The 19227-nt window shown below is 48.9% G+C and overlaps 1 protein-coding gene across 6 annotated transcripts; it reads left to right on the top strand.

The window, feature by feature from the left end:
• The first annotated feature begins 207 nt into the window (after nucleotides 1–207).
• Nucleotides 208–4793, top strand: LOC100382081 (uncharacterized). Of its 6 annotated transcripts, none has more exons than XM_020542220.2 (9): nucleotides 208–625; nucleotides 2028–2312; nucleotides 2402–2606; nucleotides 2709–2818; nucleotides 2932–3128; nucleotides 3367–3470; nucleotides 3643–3830; nucleotides 3917–4116; nucleotides 4332–4793. In XM_020542220.2, the coding sequence occupies exons 1-9, from the start codon at nucleotides 361–363 to the stop codon at nucleotides 4530–4532; spliced, it is 1755 nt and encodes a 584-aa protein (XP_020397809.1). In that variant the 5' UTR covers nucleotides 208–360; the 3' UTR covers nucleotides 4533–4793. The 6 variants fall into 6 exon arrangements, 5 of the variants coding, with proteins under 5 accessions (XP_020397809.1, XP_020397808.1, XP_008655199.1 ...); XM_020542219.2 differs by having other exon boundaries at nucleotides 2393–2606; nucleotides 4332–4790; XM_008656977.3 differs by having other exon boundaries at nucleotides 223–612; nucleotides 2393–2606.
• The last annotated feature ends 14434 nt before the right edge of the window (nucleotides 4794–19227 follow it).

Genomic DNA, 19227 nt, shown 5'->3' with positions numbered 1-19227 from the left:
CTCAATTGATCCGTAAAATGCATGTGGAATTTGTGCATCCAAACTAAACTAGGAAACAGGGCTACAAATCTGTGAATTTCCACAAAACACGAGTTTCTGAGAGCGCGGGCAAAACCAGAAAGTGCAGTATTCAAACTGAATACACTTTATTTTATTTTTTCAGACACCAAGTTTCTCGGGTCGTCATTTTATTTTGTTTTTCACCGCACTGTGCCGCGGCACATGCGCGGGCCGAGCCAGTGATGACGAGCCCGATTCACTCGTGAGTTACAGCGAGGGGTATATGCGGAAGCTGAAAAAATTCGGGGTGCGCCCGTGCATCCCAGCACCCGAAGCTGGATCCGCCCCTGCGGTGGCAGCATGAGCGGCGGGGCGTCGCTGGGGCTCAGGTCGTCGGGGAGCTACGGATCGCTGCCGCAGCAGCAGTTAGGCGGCTGCCAGTCGTCGTCCCCACCGCTGGCCGCGCGGAAGCCCGCGAAGATGTCCCTCGGCGGGACCAGCGGCCCGCGCGTCTGCGCCCGGATCTGCAAGCTCGCCGGACGCCGCCAGCGGATGCTCCTCCTCCTCCTCGTCTCCGTCGCCGTGGCATTCTGCTTCCTCTTCTCATCACTTGTCAGTAAAGGTGGTGGTTGCCTTGCCTCGTGTTCCAGTTCTAATCTATGAGGCTGTTTCAGTCACTAGACTTTGCTGTTTTATTTTCCTGTCGTGCAATTATGTAGCCAGTAAGTTCAGGGAAATGACGCAGTGCCACTGACAAGTGATATTACTCTATAATCCACGTCAATGTTTCTGTGTATCTTATGCAATTATGTCTAATTAGACATGTGTTCTGGGATCTTAGCGTGTGTTAATGTGCATTCTTTATCCCGCATCAACTTTAACTTCAGCTGACTGATATGATGCAAAGAGGATTAGTATATTACTATATTATCCTCCTGCAGTTCAGGCCAATCGGATCAGTCCCAATGTCTGGGCGATTTGCATTGAGAGACTAAACAATAATATTGGGGGTGCGATCTGAAGTTTTGAATTCTATGGTTCTGACTGCAGATCAGCCAGTTTTCTGGAACTGAAGTACATACTTATTGAGAGATATAGTGTTTAATCTAGCTAATGTGTCATTGACATTTCTACAAGTTTATACCTGGTGATAATGCTGTCAAGGTTTGTGCCTTTGTGGTGACAGCTTTGTAGATGAGCTCATATTCACCAACCGTTTGTTTAAAATCATTATAGGTAAACTGCACATCTGTGTTTGTGCCCGGTTTTTTTTCTTTTCAGTATGCACCTCATTTGGCTTCTGCTGACCATTTTAATTTGACATTTAATAGTTCACTAGGGATTTTTGGTCCATTTTGTCAAGAAGCCAATTTCCATGCATTTTCATTGTTACCAACTTATAATTTACACATTACAATGACAAAAAGCCGGTTTGTTTCTTCTGAGTCTAATTTAAGACTTGGGGTCTTATTTCCCTCCTGGGGTAGTGGGAAGCTAAATGTTTCCAGACCTTTTATCAAGGTCTCGTAACGGACAAAATATTCTATGTGATGCCAATAAGTTCTGACAAATTTTATGGGATGGCTTTCTACTTATAGATGCACACCATCTTCTTGCCTCCAGTTTTTCATTAGCTTGAAAATTTATTGAGAAAATAAGAAAAGAGTTTCACTGGGATTTAGTGTAATTGAATGTTTTTTCTAGCAATATGCCAAACAAGAAGTCTATCTTCTACTACAGCTAATGCCATTAACATATTTCTGAGCTTGCAGCTGCAGTTAGAGCGCATCTTTCACATGCATCTGTTCACGTTAGTGATTCAACTGGATTTCTGTTTGCGAAACCCACTGTTGTGTGCTAAAAACATTCTTATTTTGAATAATAATTGACTGAAAAATCTGTTGTAAAAAATGCCATACTGAAGTAGGATGTAACATTCAGTTGTAAGAATATGTTTTCTTGTCCTTTTTTCACCATAGTATGTGTGTTCCAATACTGACCTACTAAACATTTTTTTCCTGTTTTAGACGAAGATGCATCACCTGGTGTTGAGACCATGCTTGTGTTTTCTGATCATGTCCGGAGCTTTGTGAACCCTGTTTGGACATCGTCAGGCAGACCAGTAGCTCAGAGAGGTTCGCTGACTGTGAATGGTTTGAATACACCATCGCAGATGGAAAAACAATCTGATAGTAAACAAGTTCAGGAACTCATGCAGAGTTTTCCACCGGCTATTGTTGTGGATCACCATCCTTGTGAAAACTTTTCATTGTCTCCTCCACCAGTTGATAGAAAACGCACTGGACCACGACGTAAGTCTACATTCCTGACTACTCCAATTCAGTGCTACTTTAGTTCTGAATCTAAACTAATGTATTTTAAGCTTGTATAGCTTGTCCAGTTTGTTATTTGCCAGTTGAGCAAGCACTGGCACTGAGACCAGCTAAACCATCATTGTCACCAGTCCTTCAAAGCTTAAATTATGTTCTTGAAGAGATTTTGATTCCCAAAGAGTCCAAGAGCGGTTCTTTGTTTGGAGGTTTTCCATCCCTGGAGGAACGAGATAAGTCTTATGACATAAAAGACTCGATGACTGTACATTGTGGGTATGCCTATACATTTCATATGATTTATCTCGAGATCATGTAATGGTTGTCTACAATTATCAGTATCTCTTTTGCTGTAGCTAACCTACTGTTTGTTTCTAGATTTGTAAGAGGGAAGGTACCTGGTCTTAATACTGGGTTTGACATAGATGAAGCTGATCATTCTGAGATGCAGCTGTGCCAGAGTACAGTTGTTGCCTCTGCTATTTTTGGTAACTACAACTTTGGATTTCAGTCCTCGTTACAAATTGCTTTTACACTTGCTTACAAATACTATGTACACTTGCTTACAAATACTATGTACACTTGCTTACAAATTTCTCAGGTAATTATGACGTAATGCAACAACCAGAAAATATCAGCAAATTTTCAAAAGATACAGTTTGCTTCTTTATGTTTCTGGATGAAGAAACAGAAGCTGCAATAAAGAACACTACTATTGGTCATACTAAAAAGATTGGGCTGTGGCGGGTAGTTGTTGTCCGCAACCTACCATTTACAGATGCTAGACGCAATGGAAAGGTACCTATGCGGTTGGCGATTTTGATTTTTCTCATCCAAACCTGTGTTATTCGCAATCTACCATGTTGTTCTGTGTTTTTCTCCATGAACTGAATAAGGAATACTGGACTCATGTTATCCTTGTTATCCCATTCTGAAACTTTGCTTGACTTGACATTTGTTAATGCAAATCAGAACCAACAAGTTAATTGGGTCTGGTTTTACCATCTATGGCCCCTGTGATCTTTTCCTCCTACAGGTTCCAAAGCTATTACTTCATCGGCTTTTTCCCAATGCGCGATATTCAATTTGGATTGATGGGAAACTTAAGCTAGTGAGGGATCCTTATCAGGTATTAGAAAGGTAAACAGTCACTTGTTTTGCATTATGTACTCTTCACATATATAGCTTAAGGAACATTTAGATATGCTGTTAGAAATTAAGTTCTCTAGTTGCCAGTGTGACTGATGCTCCATTTGCTCTATCAATTTTGTCCCGGTTTGTTTTGATTTATCTCACTACACTTATGTTACAGGTTCTTGTGGAGGAAGAATGTTAGCTTTGCAATTTCCAGGCATTACAGACGCTTCGATGTTTTCGAGGAAGCTGAGGCCAACAAGGCTGGTGGAAAATATGATAACACATCAATTGACTACCAGATAGAGTTCTACAAAAGAGAGGGTCTAACCCATTATTCATCAGCCAAACTTCCTATAACGAGTGGTAGTTACTTCTCCCTCCTCATCCGTGACCTATTAATATTTCTAACACTGTTTACCTGCCTGATATCAGTATACTCTGATTGACAGACGTCCCGGAGGGCTGTGTGATAATTAGGGAACATATCCCCATAACAAACTTGTTTACATGCCTTTGGTTCAATGAAGTTGACCGCTTCACGTCCAGAGATCAGCTAAGCTTCAGCACAGTTAGGGATAAAATAAGGTGGCGAGTTAATTGGACTGCAGACATGTTCCTGGATTGTGAAAGGCGTGATTTTGTTGTTCAGGTATTTTCAGTTTTTTTTTGGGTTCGATTTATTGCCACTGATTTTCTGTGTGCTGTTTTGCTGTGATATACATTGCTGATGGACCATAGAACTAGGGAAAACAGCACATCCTTTGTGATGGCACGTTTGTTACAGAACGAGTAACCACCTATTCTATTTTGTCTATTATTGATTACTTCTTCTTCTTTTTTTCTTGCACCATTCTTACTTTACAGTCGTACCACCGAGAACTGTTGGAACAGAGGCAGTCTGCCTTACGAAGATGGCCTCCCCAGCGGTCTCCCGTCGCGCGCTTCCAACCTAGAAAGATGCTTCCAGACAATGCAGCAAGGGAACCATGGAAGGCTTCTGCAACCAAGAAGTTATCACGGAAGCGAGCACGGGATAAGAAATCAAGCTCGAGACGAACTCATTGAACTAGTGGGAAGGAAGCAATTCAACTGTAAATGCTGGCGATTTTGCTCCTACACAACTGCATATCTAACGGACAGCATTCCAACATTGTTTTACTACTTTTAACTTCCTTTCATGCTCCTAGCTCCCCTCCCCAAGGGCGCCAAAATTTTGTCAGGGATTGTTGATAGAGAGCTGAAATTCTTTGTTGTAAATAAACATTTTTAGATCAGAGATGTATTCAACTAGCAGCTGATTCAATTCAATCCATTTTGGAGGTAGTCTTTGGCAGGGTTTCAAATACAGTCAATCTTGTCAAACAATGCCATCGATGCCTGCCAGAGGCCATGGTGGACTTGTGAGTAGCCGGAGGTAGGAGAAGACATGGTGGGTCCCAGCTGCAAGTGAGAGAGTGAAGGAAGCCCGGGCGTGCGGGCAGAGGAGATGAGTCATTGCAGTTTCTGATAAAAAAAACGCATTGGAGCATGTTCCATAAAACTGGATTCCAGGAATCGTAAACAACTTTATACATTTAAAATAATAATCATAGGGATACAACACGTCGCAGATGGAGTAATTCATTCAACATCAACGCTTGTTTAGTTTGGACACAAGGAAAAGCAAACAAACAGATCTGTCCAAAGCATCCTCCCCCTTCTTCGTTCGATCATCGCCTGTATTTTCTTGCAGCATCTGGTTCTTGGCGCGGCTGCCGGTCCTTCGATCGTTCTGCTGTTCTCCACACTTGCGTCCTCGTTCTTGGGCCTGTATTCTCCAAAAGGTCACCCATGCAACTTGCACGGGACTTGTTTCGCCGATCATCAAGCCACCATCGTAGCATTACGTCAGCCGTCAGCAGGAACACTGGATGACTTCTTTCGTCGATCATCGCCTCATCGGGCCACCACAGCACGCTCGTGCAAGACACCACGGCAGTCTTCTTCGACCTTGCGCAAGACGATCGACGACGGCAACATTCCTTCCCACACTCCCGGGCAATGGTAGGCCTGCCGGCAGAGTGTATGCGCCACCTGATTTCCCTCACGATACACGTGTCTCACGTCGCATCCGGAGAAGCAGCGAAGCAGGCCGAGGATCTCCTCGTGCAAGGCTGCAGGGATCCGTGTCTGCGTCTCCTCGCCACGGAGCAGTTGCACCAGCACGAGATCATCTCCCTCGACCACCAGCCGCTGCAGGCGGAGGCCGAGCGCCAAGCGGAGACCGCGGATCATCGCCCGCGCCTCGACGATGCCGACCGTGGAGTGCTCCGTCTGCTCGGCGAACGCGAGCACGACGCGACCGGCGCTGTCGCGGATGACGCCGCCGACGCTAGCTCTCGCTGATCCATCGTGATAAACAGATCCGTCAAAGTTCAACTTGAACCATCCACGAGGCGGCGGTGACCACTTCACCAAGATGACGCGACCCGGCTGATACGGCCGCGCCGACGCGGACAGCTCCGTCGCACGGCAGCATACGCTCGGAGGAGTAGACGACGGCGTCAGGACAGAACACACCATCGTCTCGATCTATTGAAGAACTCTAGAGTCTAGATGACGCAGGGTCAGCGAGAGTGCCTCGCAATGTCGGGTGGGTGGCTGGGGAATGCAAGCAGGAGAGCGACGTGTCCAGGTGCTGCGCGCGGCTAGCCTTTATATATAGGCTGGGGAATGCAAGCAAGGAGAGCGACGGCTCATTTTTGGTTTATCCGTTAGCTGGTGTTGTCCACGCCATGGACGTTATACTCGCTGCCTGCTGGCCCATTTTAGATTCCATCCGACGGTTTTTTATAACGGAAATAGATTCTATCTAAGATCCAACGGTTTGCTATAATGGAAATAGATTCCATCTAACATCTGACGGTGCCACATTCTTTTTGGGACTCTGACTCCACGCGCTCTTATCGCTGCTCACCCAGAAGATCGCGCAGCGGTGGTCCGAGTCACTCCACGGCCTCGCCGATAATAGACTGTCTGCGTCGCTGCCTTCAACGCCGCCACCTTCTCAGCAGGTCAACCTATCCACCGCTGCCTTCAACCGTTTGTTGTGGCATGCGGTCGCCGACGAGGCCGTCGTGATGGAGGTCCTTGGCATGCACAATAGACAACACCTTGAACAGGAGATATCCGAGGAGGATTCTGTTGTCACCGGCTCGCTGCCGTATACATGCATGTTCAGTTCAAAAGTTAGGATTTTTTTCCAGATTGGCATTGTAATATTCGTTTTGCCATTTTTTTGCAGATTGGGATTGTAATCCACTGCATGTAAATGTACAATATTTGGAAGACACGTATCGGCCGCATGTTCTTCCTCTGAATTTAAGGTATTCTAGGCTAAATTATTTGAGGTAGCTGAATAGACGGCGTTAGGCAGCATCTCGACTCTAAAACCCAAGTGATTTCCATTGCTCTTCCAAATCCTACACTTCTAACTCAGAGCTAGACCGACGCTGGTCAGTAGTATATAAATATACAAATGCCAGGTCCTAGAGGCAACTCGTCTTCGAGGGAATCATCTAGACGTGGAGGAGAGACTAAAATCTTGTTGTCATAATCCTTAGGTTGCATAAAAAAGAGATGGACAATTTGATATTGATGCAAACAACCTATTTATTAGTTTTCTTCAAGATCTTATTCCACATGAAAATATGGGTCCACTTGATATTCTCAATTTTTTTAAAACAACATAATTATTTTCCAAATACACTATTACATATAAAGTTATGTTGACAATTTTTGTGACCGTTGTATGCCGACGTTTTCAAAATTAAAGCTATTGAAATCATAGTTACGCTCTACGATTAAACAAGAAAGGTTGAATGCATTGGTTATAATAGAAATTGAGAGTGAAATGCTTGATAAAATTAGTACAAGAACATCACAGAATAATGCTTGCTTTTAAAACATAGAATATGTAACTAGTACAACTTAGTACATATAATTTATATTGTGATATATATTATTATCTATTATTTTTCTATATTAAAATTAGGTCGATTTCAGATATTTCGCACAGGGCCTCCGAAAATAGCGGCACGCCGGTCAACTCCTCTTGGGCACTGTCTGCGTCACCCACAACAACATTGTATACCATTTTCGACGGTCGTATTTATTTTCGGCGGCCAGGGCTTGGCCGCCGAAAATAAGCAGGTATTTTCGGCGGCAGGAGCAGGCCGCCGAAAATAAGCGTATTTTCGGCGGTTTCTGACACAGTCGCCGAAAATACCTGCTTGTTGGGGGCCTTCGGCTTCCGAAGGTCTTCAAAAACATGATTTAACAATGTTTCTGGAGTATGATACATGAACAGGTACCTTCGGACTTAGGTCAAAACCACAGTGTGAAGAAACACAAAGAATACGAAGGATGACGCAGAGCCGAAGCTATGCGTAGGGGAGCTTCGGCGTGATAGCAGAAAAGGAAACCGACTTAAAGGGGAAAAGGCTATTTAGACCCTGATGGATTACTATAGAATTATTAGCAAATGTAAAGGGCATGAGTGTAATTTTACATGGGCTGCGTCCCGTGCCTATAAATAGATGAACAGTGCTCCCGTATTGTTCACGCTGACTTGGCATTTGCTTTTGCGTCACGCTTGTACTTTTAACTTCTTTCAAGCCAAAGGTACATCTGTAATTTGTTACCATTATATTTTTCCATAATAATAGAATAAGAAATGAGCTAATAATAATATTTAAGTGTTTATATTATTTCTCATACTTTATATGAATCCTTCTTCATTATTTGTTGTATTTATGAAGGTATGTCCTTCATAACCTTCGTCCGAAACTCATTATATCCCAGGGGAAATAATGCTTCGAAGGACGAAGGACTTTAACGTTTAACAATTTCTGTGTTGCCTTGTTCTTAATTCATAGCATTTAAGGACAAGTCCCCCCCAACATTGGCGCCCACCTCCGGTGAACCCTTTTCGACCACCTTCGGCAAGCATCGACCTTCGTCATGCCGCCAAAGAAAGATTCAGTGACAGGGGCTGCCGCTCTGCAGCCGCTGGACCCGAACCAGGATACCTTTTCTCTTCGAGAGGCCCGAAGCCAGAAGAGGAAGGCCACCAGTCCAACGCCCCAAGAGGATGAGTTGGACGAAGAGATCAGGAATATGGAGATGCTTCATCAGCAAGTGCAAAAGAAGAAGGAAAATGGCTCGGCTAGCTGACCTACAAAGGCAGATTGACGAAGCCACTGTAGAAGTACGTCATCTTACTCAAGATGAGCAACACCGAAGACCCCAACACAGAGAGCTGCACCAAGAGGGCTTCTTCAACGAGGATGATTGGTATGAGGATTTCCATCATGGAAATTTTGCTTTTGATGATGCTTCTCCTCTGTCAGCAGAATTGCAGGCTACACCCTGGCCCCCGTCTTACAAGCCACCCCAGCTCCCTATGTATGACAGACACTCAGATCCGAAGCAGTTTCTGATGAGCTACGAAGCTACCATATCTTCATATGGAGGCAATACTGCAGTCATGGCGAAATCTTTCGTCATGGCAGTCAAGAATGTTGCACAAACCTGGTACTCCTCTCTTCGACCAGGAACAATCACATCATGGCAGAAGCTGAAGGACATGCTGATCACCAGTTTCCAAGGGTTTCAGACGAAGCCGGTTACTGCTCAAGCTTTGTTCCAGTGCACGCAAGATCACAAAGAATACCTTCAGGCGTATGTTCGAAGGTTCTTGCGTCTGAGGGCACACGCGCCAATAGTGCCCAATGAAATTGTCATTGAGGCCATGATCAAGGGGCTTCGGCCAGGACCTACGGCCCAATACTTTGCCAGGAAGCCCTCTCAGACCCTGGAGAAATTGCTTCAGAAGATGGATGAATACATCCGCGCTGATAATGACTTTCGGCAGAGAAGGGAGGAAGCTTACAGGTTCTCCGAAATGACCAGGGGCTTTGGAGGGAGAGTCCACCCAAGGCACGTTAGATCAATCCACTCTACTCAGAATGACGACAGAGGAGGTCAGCAGCAGAGGCCGCAATATTCCTCCCAGGCTTCGGGGCAGCAACAAAGCTATCCTCGGCCTCCAGCTCCAAGGGGCAGAGGCGCCAGGGGCTTCAGTGGAAGGTTTGGCGATCAGCCCAGGAAAATTTATTGCCTATTCTGTGGTGAGGACAAGGGCCATACTACAAGGATGTGCCATGTCACCATCCAGAAACAGAAGGAGATAGCAGAAGCTGCAGCCCAACAGAACCAGCCGAAGCAAGTTATGCATACTACTTCGTATCATTCACCGTACATACCAGAGTATGTGGGTAACCATCCTACAGCTTCTGTTGCTTTGGCAAGCCAACCTCAGGCATCTTGGCAACAGCCTCCACCTCCACCACCAATGCAACCCGCATATCCCCAAGGCTAGCAGCCAGAAGGGAGCCAGCACACTCACCAGCAGCGAGACTTCAGGGAGCAGTCCGAAGCTCGCACAGTCAACAGTACTGTGCCAGAATCGAAGCACATCTACTAAGAGATATCCTACCTCTGAAACAGTTTTTGCATTCGTCATCATTTTCCTTTTCAATAAGGAGCAATTATAGAAGGCCTAGTTCTTTTGTTGTTTTCAATCTCTTGTAATAGCTTCGTCATTGTCATGATATAATATACCTTCTTCACAGACTCACGAAGTTCCAAAAGTCAGTAAAGCACGAAAGTTGTTCTCAAGAGAACGCGGGGTTCACAATTATATTACAAGTATTGCCGAAGCAACAAAAAGTCGTTCTAAGGAACGCAGTGTAAGTTTGCCGAAACAACAAAAAGTCGTTCCTAAGGGAGCGCAGCGTAAGTTTTCTGCTCAAAAGTCATTCCAAAGGGAATGCAGAGCTTACAGCGAAAAATAAACGCTGATTCCGTCGAAGTATAAGGCGAAGCACAAAAAGTCAACGTGAATACCGCCGAAATAGAAGGCGAAGAAGCTCCTAAGGGAGGCTTACAGCGAAAAGTCAGCGCTGATACACCAAAAAATAAGCGCTGAAGCCGAAAAATAAACGGCTAGGAGATTGTGTGTTCTACTGTGGGATTGTGTGTGTATCTTCGGCACAAACATCATTCGCATACCATAACATCATCACATCATTCGCATAACATGACATCATACATCATATTGCATCAATGGCACAAGAAGGGGATACAATGTTGATCTTCGGAAATTGTTTCGAAGAAGTTGTGCCAAGGCACAAAATAAGTTTTGAAGAAGTACAACTTTATCAACTGTAATATCAAAGATCTATTGCTTACGAAGCATAATATTTTCACGGAATATGGATATTCTTCACGAAGCATGAAAAGAAGGGAAGGTGTTTTTTCGCCGAAGGCTCAAAAACAGTATGTACGTAAAGTTTCATGCATAGTAAATAATTGAATTACAAACAGCTTATATATTACATTCAAAACTATAAAATATTACACACTTTGTTCAGCAAATATTACATCAATATTCCGAATGTTTTTACAACAATAGCTATTCTTCTTTTAAAACTGCTTCCACAGCTTAGTTTAGTAGTTGAGTTACAGCTTCGTCCATAATAGCTTCGGCCATCTTAGTAATTTCATCTTCCTTTTTTTGCTTCGGGGTCGGCCAATGACTCGAAGGGCTCCGGGGGAGGAGATAGTTCAGCTGCGACACAAAACATAAATAAGTTTGAAGTCACAAAAATAAAACATAAAGTTAAAAACAATTAGGCAATACCTACTCGTCTTTTGAGTTCTGCAGCTTTCTCAGCTGCCTTCGTTGCTTCTCTTGTATCGTGAATATCTTTTTCGCTCTTTTTTATTATCTCATGGGCTATCCCTTGGCCGCCATTTTCCCAAATATCAGTAAAGAATTTTCCACCAACTAAGCTTGCTTCGACCGAGGGATCCTTTGTGTCATAAATAGAGAAAGCAGCTTCGGCTTGGGCCAGAATCTTCACGTGTTCGCATCTTGCCTTCTCCAAAATAGCCGCAATTCCCCTGGCACCTGAGAAGGCGCAGACATCTCCACGGCCATTCAAAACTTCCTCAAAGGCTTCGGCTTCGCCGTTGATCCATTCGATTGGACCTTCGGGATCGCCTAGTACGAAGTTGTCTTCATTCGAGTATGCGCCAATATTGGCGAAACTGGTTTTTATCTTTTGTACACATTGTTGGGGCGAAGGCGAAGACGCCACCCTTCGCTCGATGCCTTCGCCGTAATCGCTGGACTAACGGAGACAAGACAACGGGCAGGCTCACCCTTCGTCCCATACGTCACCGGACGAAGACCTGTGACGAGGTCGTCTCATCTCATGACCTCGTCCAGCATGGAGGCCCACGTGTGATCCGACCCATTGTAACAGGCCCTACGTGGCCGCTGCGCATTACGGGCCTAATTTGTAAAGGCATCCCTGTAATTACGGTCTGTAACCCCGCTTTATGGGGATATTCCGGGGATAACCTAGGTGTTCGAGGGCACATGCGTCCTTAACACAGGACGCTGGGCACTCAGATACCTATAAATACCCCCGCACAGTGCCCTTGAGAGGCTAGATTAACAGAGCTTTTGCCATCTCGTGCGAGAACCCTGTTTACGTCAATACTCAACCCCGTTGGATCCCCTTGCACCTGATATCAAGTTCCAACATTTGGCGCCCACCGTTCGTGCTACGAAAAAACCACCTGCGATGGCACCCAAGAAAACTAGCTCGAAGGCTGACGAGGCTGCGAAGGCAGCCCTGCTGGCCGCAAAAAAGGGCAAGGCCCTCGCCCTCACCCACTCCACCCACCAAGAGGCTACTGAAGACGACGTTCTCCGCACCTGCGAAGACGACGCTCTCCGCACCTGCGGCCCTGAAGGACAACTGCAACCTCCCCCAGGCTTCGCCCCACCGGAGGGCGCAGACCTCACCGAGGACGGCGAAGTCCTCGGCGTCTCAGCGGAAGAACAGCTACAGCTGCGCGCCTTGCGCATCAAGAACCACAATCTCCAGAGGCAAAAAGAGATACTGGAGGCCAAGCGCCAGCGTGTGTCTGCACTAGCCAAGGTGCGGCAAATGATACGCGACGAAGAGCAGAAGGCCCAGGACCTCGAGCGGGAGATCACGCTGATGCAGCGCGAAGGCCACCTCGGCCTGCAGCACAGGCCACCCCTGCAACAGCGGGCACAGCTGGAAGACATACGCGAAGGCCACCTCGGCCTGCAGCACGGGCCACCCCTGCAACATCGCGCGCAAATGGAAGACCTACACTTCCCCCAGCGCGACCACGCCTTCCCACACACCGCGCCATTCCAAGGGGTCAACTACCTCGATGAGCGAAGTCCCCTGGCGCCACACCTGCAAGTGACACCCTGGCCTGCCAACTTCCGGGCAGGGACCTATCCCAAGTACAACGGCAGCACTGACCCATCACAGTACATCATGAGTTATCAGGTCGCCGTTGCATCTTCCGGAGGGGACGACGCCACGATGGCCAAGTCTTTCATCATCGCCCTCGAAGGCCCAGCTCTCACCTGGTTCACCAGGTTGCCCCCGCTATCCATTGACTCCTGGAGAAGTCTCCGGGACAAATTCCTGCTCAACTTCCAAGGGTACCGTCTAGACACCGACGCCTTGGCCGAACTCTCACTCCACAAGCAGCTGGAAAAAGAGACTCTGCGGGAGTATTATCGCAAGTTTCTAACACTCAAGTCGCAGCTGCCCTCATTCGATGACCAGATCGCCATCCACTACGCCATCAGTGGCCTTCGCGCCGGCGTCCTTAACAACCACTGCATCAGAGATCTGCCCAAGAACCTCCAGGAATTATATCAGCTATTTGAAAAATATGCCAAATCCGAAGAGCTCCACCAACGCAAGGTTGAGTCTCAGAGGAAACCCAAAGATGCTCCACAGTCCAGCCGCACGTGGATGAGGACTCCGCAGCCAGACTCCAGTCGAGACGGCCGCAATCAGCAGCAGGTGCACAACATCGCCAACCAGCACCCCGCTAGTGACGCCCCTCGCCGCCAGGAATATCCCCCTTAGGGCCGCGGAAATGGAACTCGCGGTAGGGGTCGGGGGCGTGCGCAGCCGCCGCGCCGATTCTACTGTCTTTTTCATGGCGAAGACTGCGCCCACCAAACCAGAGACTGCCCAGAGATGAAGGCCACCAAAGACAGGATGGCACGGGCGCAGCCAGTCGACAACCCTAGAGTTGTCGCGCACACTTATCAGCAACCCCCTCCACCATACATCCACGCCCCCGCCCCGCATCCACCGCACCACGCATACCAACACCACCAGGAAGTACAAATCGTACCTCCCCCACCCCCACCTCCACACCAGCAACAACAAAACATCCCCCACCCCCACGCCCCAAAACAAGAAGACTTCGCCGATCAGCCATATCGCGGAGTCATTCATATGATCACTGGGGGGTCCAGCACCGACTTCGACACAAAGCGGCAGAAGCGGGACCACTACCGCAGCATCAACCACGTCGCCATCACCGGCCCAGTCGTGCAGACAAAGTGGTCCCACGTACCGCTAACCTTCGACGCACGAGACGTCGACCTGCGCAGCGCCCCCCACATCGACGCCATGGTTATCAACTGCAGCGTGGCAGGCTGGGACCTGCACAAAGTCCTAGTCGACAATGGCAGTCAAGCAGACATCATTTTCCTCCATGCCTTCGACCGCATGGGCATAAGCCACAGCCTGCTCAAGCCTTTGGATAACCCGTTGTATGGCTTCAGCGGCAAGGGCACTTTTCCTGTCGGCAAAATAGAACTGCCTCTCTCCTTCGGTGTAGCACCCAATGCCCGAAGTGAGCAAGTGACCTTTGATATTGTGGATATGGTATATCCGTACAACGCCATCATGGGTCGGGGCTCCATTAACAAGTTTGAGGCAGCCATTCACGGACTATACCTGTGCATGAAGATACCAGATCCGTTAGGCGCCATCACGGTCTACGACAATCAGCAGACTGCGCGCAACATAGAGCGGGACTTCGTCCCCACGCAAAGAAATGTGCACTGCCTCACGACCCAGTGCGAGGTCCCTGCGTCCGCCAGCCCAACCGACAAAGAATACAAGGCACAGCTGCAGAGCAACGACGGGACCAAGACTGTTCCCCTCGACCAGGCCACGCCCAAGCAGACAGTCACCATCGGCGAAGACCTCACTTCGCATGACGAGGAGAAGCTCCTCTGCTGCTTGTCCAAGAACAAAGACGTCTTCGCCTGGTCCGCCCTCGACCTGGTCGGGGTCAGCCGATCCATAATTGAGCACAGCTTGGGAATCGACCCTTCGGTGAGACCGAAAAAACAGCGGCTCCGTAAAATGTCTGACGAGAAGACAGAAGCCGCCAAGGCCGAGGTACATCGCCTCATGGAAGCCAAATTTATCGAGCTAGTGGCTTACCCCACGTGGCTCTCTAACGTTGTGATGGTGCAGAAAAAGAGCGGCAAGTGGCGAATGTGCATCGACTTCACCAGTCTCAACAAGGCCTGCCCAAAGGACAACTTCCCGCTGCCTCGGATCGACAAAATATTCGATAGCGCGGCCGGGTGCGAAGTCATGTCACTCCTCGACTGCTTCTCCGGTTACCATCAAATATATATGAAGGAGGAAGACAAGGCCAGCACCAGCTTCATAACACCCTTCGGCACATATTGCTTCATCAGAATGCCGGAGGGACTCAAGAACGCCGGGTCCACCTTCTCCCGGCTTACCAAAACAGTGCTCGAGGGGCAAGTCGGCAGAAATATATTCACATATGTGGACGACATCGTCGTCGCCAGCAGGAGCAAGGAGGACCATCTCGCTGACCTCGCCGAGACATTCACGAACATGCGGGACGCACGACTTCGCCTGAACCCGGAAAAGTGTGTCTTCGGCGTTCGCCAAGGGAAAATATTGGGCTACCTGGTATCACACCGCGGCATCGAGGCCAACCCAACCAAAATTCAGGCCATCATCAACATGACACCACCGTAGTCAGCCAGAGACGTCCAGCGCCTGACGGGCAGATTGGCCGCCCTCAACAGATTCATCTCCAAATCCGCTGAGCGGAGTCTCCCCTTCCTCAAAACTCTCCGTGGCGCAAAAGACTTCGTTGGGGACCAGAGCAGGCGGCGGCCTTCGCCTCATTAAAACAGTACCTGTCGGAGTTGGCAGTCCTTACAAGCCCCGACTCCTCGCTACCCCTGTTGCTCTATGTTGCGGCTTCGCCGCATGCGGTCAGCGCGGCACTGGTGTAGGAGCAGACAGTTGAGGGCGTGATCAGGCAGTGCCCAGTTTATTACGTCTCCGAAGTGCTAACACCATCCAAATGTAACATGACGGAACTGGAGAAGATTGCCTATGCAGTTGTTATGTCTTCGCGCAAATTGCGCCATTATTTTGAAGCATTCAAGGTCTGAGTCACCTCAGACAGGGGACTAGGTGAATTGTTCAGAAACCCGGAGGCATCGGTCAGGATTGCCAAGTGGGCGGCCGAACTCTCCGGCTACCACATCAACTTCGAGCCTAGGACAGCCATCAAGTCACAAGTCCTGGCAGACTTCGTCGTCGACTGGACTGGGCCAATAACACAGCCGGACCCGTCCACAGAGAAGGTTTGGACGATCCACTGCGACGGCGCATGGTGCCATGCGGGGGAAGGCGCCGCTGCAGTCATCACCTCACCCGCCGGAGTCAAGCACAGATACGCGGCACGCCTCAGCTTCGCTCTGGAATCTGACAGATGCACAAACAACATAGCAGAATACGAAGCAGTCATCCTCGGCCTCCGCAAGCTGAGGGCCCTTGGTGTCACCACCTGCATTATCAGAACAAACTCCAAGGTAGTTGCCGGCCAAGTCGAGAAAGACTATGCAGCAAAGGACCCCGCACTTATGCAATACCTCGTGGCCATCCAAAGTCTCGAGAGACAATTCAAGGGATTCACCTTGCAGCATGTGGACCGGGCCAAGAATGAATAAGCCGACGCATTGGCCAAGGCTGCCGCTAGAGGCGAGTCCCTGCCCTCCGACGTGTTCTACCATGTTATCGGCACGCCAGCCGTCCGAAGCCCCGAAGGGCTACAAATAACCAATGACAGCGAGGGCCACCGCATAGTCAACCTTATTATGACTGAAGACTGGCGGGCACCAATAACCCTGTTCCTACAGGGGTACTACCACCCAACCGACATCAACGAGGCCAAGCGCCTCAAACATCGAAGCCGGGACTTCGCACTGATTGAGGGCCAACTCTACAAGAAGGGGGTCAGTCAGCCAATGCTTAAATGTGTCACCGAGACCGAAGGCGTCCAAATCCTGCGCGAAGTCCACAGTGGTACCTGCGGCTCTCACGCAGGGCCAAGGGCCCTAGCCGCAAAGGTGATCCGCCAAGGTTTCTACTGGCCCGCAATGATCTGCATCGCAAATCGGGTCACAAGGTCCTGCGAAGCCTGCCAGAAGTTTTCTCCTCGATCAGGCAGCCCCTCGCAATTCACAAAACTGATCGCCCACACATGGCCTCTCCAGCGCTGGGGCCTGGACATCGTCGGGCCCCTGCCCACGGCTCAGGGGAACCTCAAGTTCACCTTCGTCGCTGTCGAGTACTTTACCAAATGGATCGAGGCGAGGGCTGTTTCCACAATAACATCAAAGACTGCACAGAAATTCTTTTGGCAAAACATTGTTTGCCGCTTCGGAGTACCGTCCGAACTAACAGTTGACAACGCCAAGCAGTTTGACAGCCAAGACTTCAAGGATTTTTGCTTCTCCATTGGCACCAAGCTTGCCTTCGCCTCAGTATATCACCCGCAGTCCAACGGAGTTGTGGAATGCACCAATGGAAAAAATTTCACAGCTGTCAAAAAGATGCTCCTCGACGAAAAAGGGCAGGTGGGCCGATTTGTTACCTGAGGCGGTCTGGGCGCTAAACACGACTGAGTGCAGGGCGACTGGGTTCACCCCTTTCCGCCTTCTATATGGATCGGAGGCCATGACCCCACAAGAAATAAAACATGGGTCCCCGCGAACAGTTTCGTCAGCTGTCCCCGACGTGGACGAACCCACCTCGAAGGATCTCATCGATGGAGATCGAGTCTTCGCTCTACAGGCTCTAAACAAATACCAAGCCCAGACAAAAGCATGGCGCGACCACGCAGTCATCCCGAGGAATTCAGCGAAGGGGACCTCGTACTCGTCCGAACAGCTCGGACAGAGTCCAGGGGCAAGCTGGAGCCCAAGTGGGAGGGCCCTTTCATTGTCAAGACGAAGGCCTCCCCCAGTGCATACATGCTCGCAACGCCAAACGGCGAAGACTTGGAGCACTCCTGGAACATCGACAATCTCCGCAAATTTTTTGTTTAACTCATCAGGGCTAGTTCGCCCTTGTAATTCACAAAAACAATTTTTATTCTGGCCCGCACTCTTTTCCTCCCGGGGGGTGAGGTTTTTAACGAGGCGGAGTCATGTAATATACAAGTGAAAAATCCCCCACAAAAATCTGCGTCGAAAAAAGACCGCGCCGACGGTCTTCGACATTCGACCAATACAAAGTCACCGCGAGGCCCAGCGCTAGCTACCCTCGCGTGCGACAACTCCGCGCAAAAGTCGCCTAAGGGTGCAGCCGGACTAGCACAACAAGTGCGAAAAATCGAAGTCTTTCACGAAGACTATCCGTGCAAAAGTCGCCTAAGGGTGCAGCCGGACTAGCACAACAAGTGTGAAAAATCGAAGTCTTTCGCGAAGACTATCCGTGCAAAAGTCGCCTAAGGGTGCAGCCGGACTAGCACAATAAGTGCGAAAAATCGAAGTCTTTCGCGAAGACTATCCGTGCAAAAGTCGCCTAAGGGTGCAGCCGGACTAGCACAACAAGTGCGAAAAATCGAAGTCTTTCGCGAAGACTATCCGTGCAAAAGTCGCCTAAGGGTGCAGCCGGACTAGCACAACAAGTGCGAAAAATCGAAGTCTTTCGCGAAGACTATCCGTGCAAAAGTCGCCTAAGGGTGCAGCCGGACTAGCACAAGTGCGAAAAATCGAAGTCTTTCGCGAAGACTATCCGTGCAAAAGTCGCCTAAGGGTGCAGCCGGACTAGCACAACAAGTGCGAAAAATCGAAGTCTTTCGCGAAGACTATCCGTGCAAAAGTCGCCTAAGGGTGCAGCCGGACTAGCACAACAAGTGCGAAAAATCGAAGTCTTTCGCGAAGACTATCCGTGCAACAGTCGCCTAAGGGTGCAGCCGGACCAAACTTAACAAGTGCGGAAAAGACTACACCAAACTGTCCGCGCAAAGACCGACTACATGCGCACCAGACCAACATAACAAATACACCAGACCAAGTACGCAACGCCTTCGTGAGCATAGCCGAATGTGCGAAGGCACACAACCTCATCATACAAGCTATTACATATGTACAAGCGAGGGCATCACACTTTACATCGGCTCAACCTTCGGAATAATTCCCATCTCCCTATAGTTAAATAGCATTATCCTCAGCTCCTCACCCGCAAAAAGACTTCGCAGCTCCCCCTCACCTGCACTCACAGCGGCCGGCAAGGACAACAGTTCCCGCCTGCCAGCCCTACTCACACGAAGCCGACCGCCGTCCGCCTCGCTCACTCTACGCTTTGCAACCGCCCTTCGCCGCCTACGCCCCGCGCTCGGACCAGGCACAACTTCAGCATCCGCAGCATGCGGCGAAGCCTCCGCCGCTGCCACATCCAAGGCCGCAAAGTAGTCCAAGTCCTCATCCGACGACTCTTCAGTC

The sequence above is a fragment of the Zea mays genome, chromosome 8 (genome assembly GCF_902167145.1).
Source record: "Zea mays cultivar B73 chromosome 8, Zm-B73-REFERENCE-NAM-5.0, whole genome shotgun sequence".
Taxonomy (NCBI): domain Eukaryota; kingdom Viridiplantae; phylum Streptophyta; class Magnoliopsida; order Poales; family Poaceae; genus Zea; species Zea mays.
Note: the sequence above shows the minus strand (reverse complement) of the source record. Positions and strands in the feature narration are given on the sequence as shown.

Coding starts and splice junctions, on each gene's coding strand:
- LOC100382081 (XM_020542219.2), top strand. CDS start 361: ATGAGCGGCGGGGCGTCGCTGGGGCTCAGGTCGTCGGGGAGCTACGGA. Junction 626..2,027: donor ATCACTTGTCAGTAAAGGTG/GTGGTTGCCTTG, acceptor TTCCTGTTTTAG/ACGAAGATGCATCACCTGGT. Junction 2,607..2,708: donor TCGATGACTGTACATTGTGG/GTATGCCTATAC, acceptor GTTTGTTTCTAG/ATTTGTAAGAGGGAAGGTAC.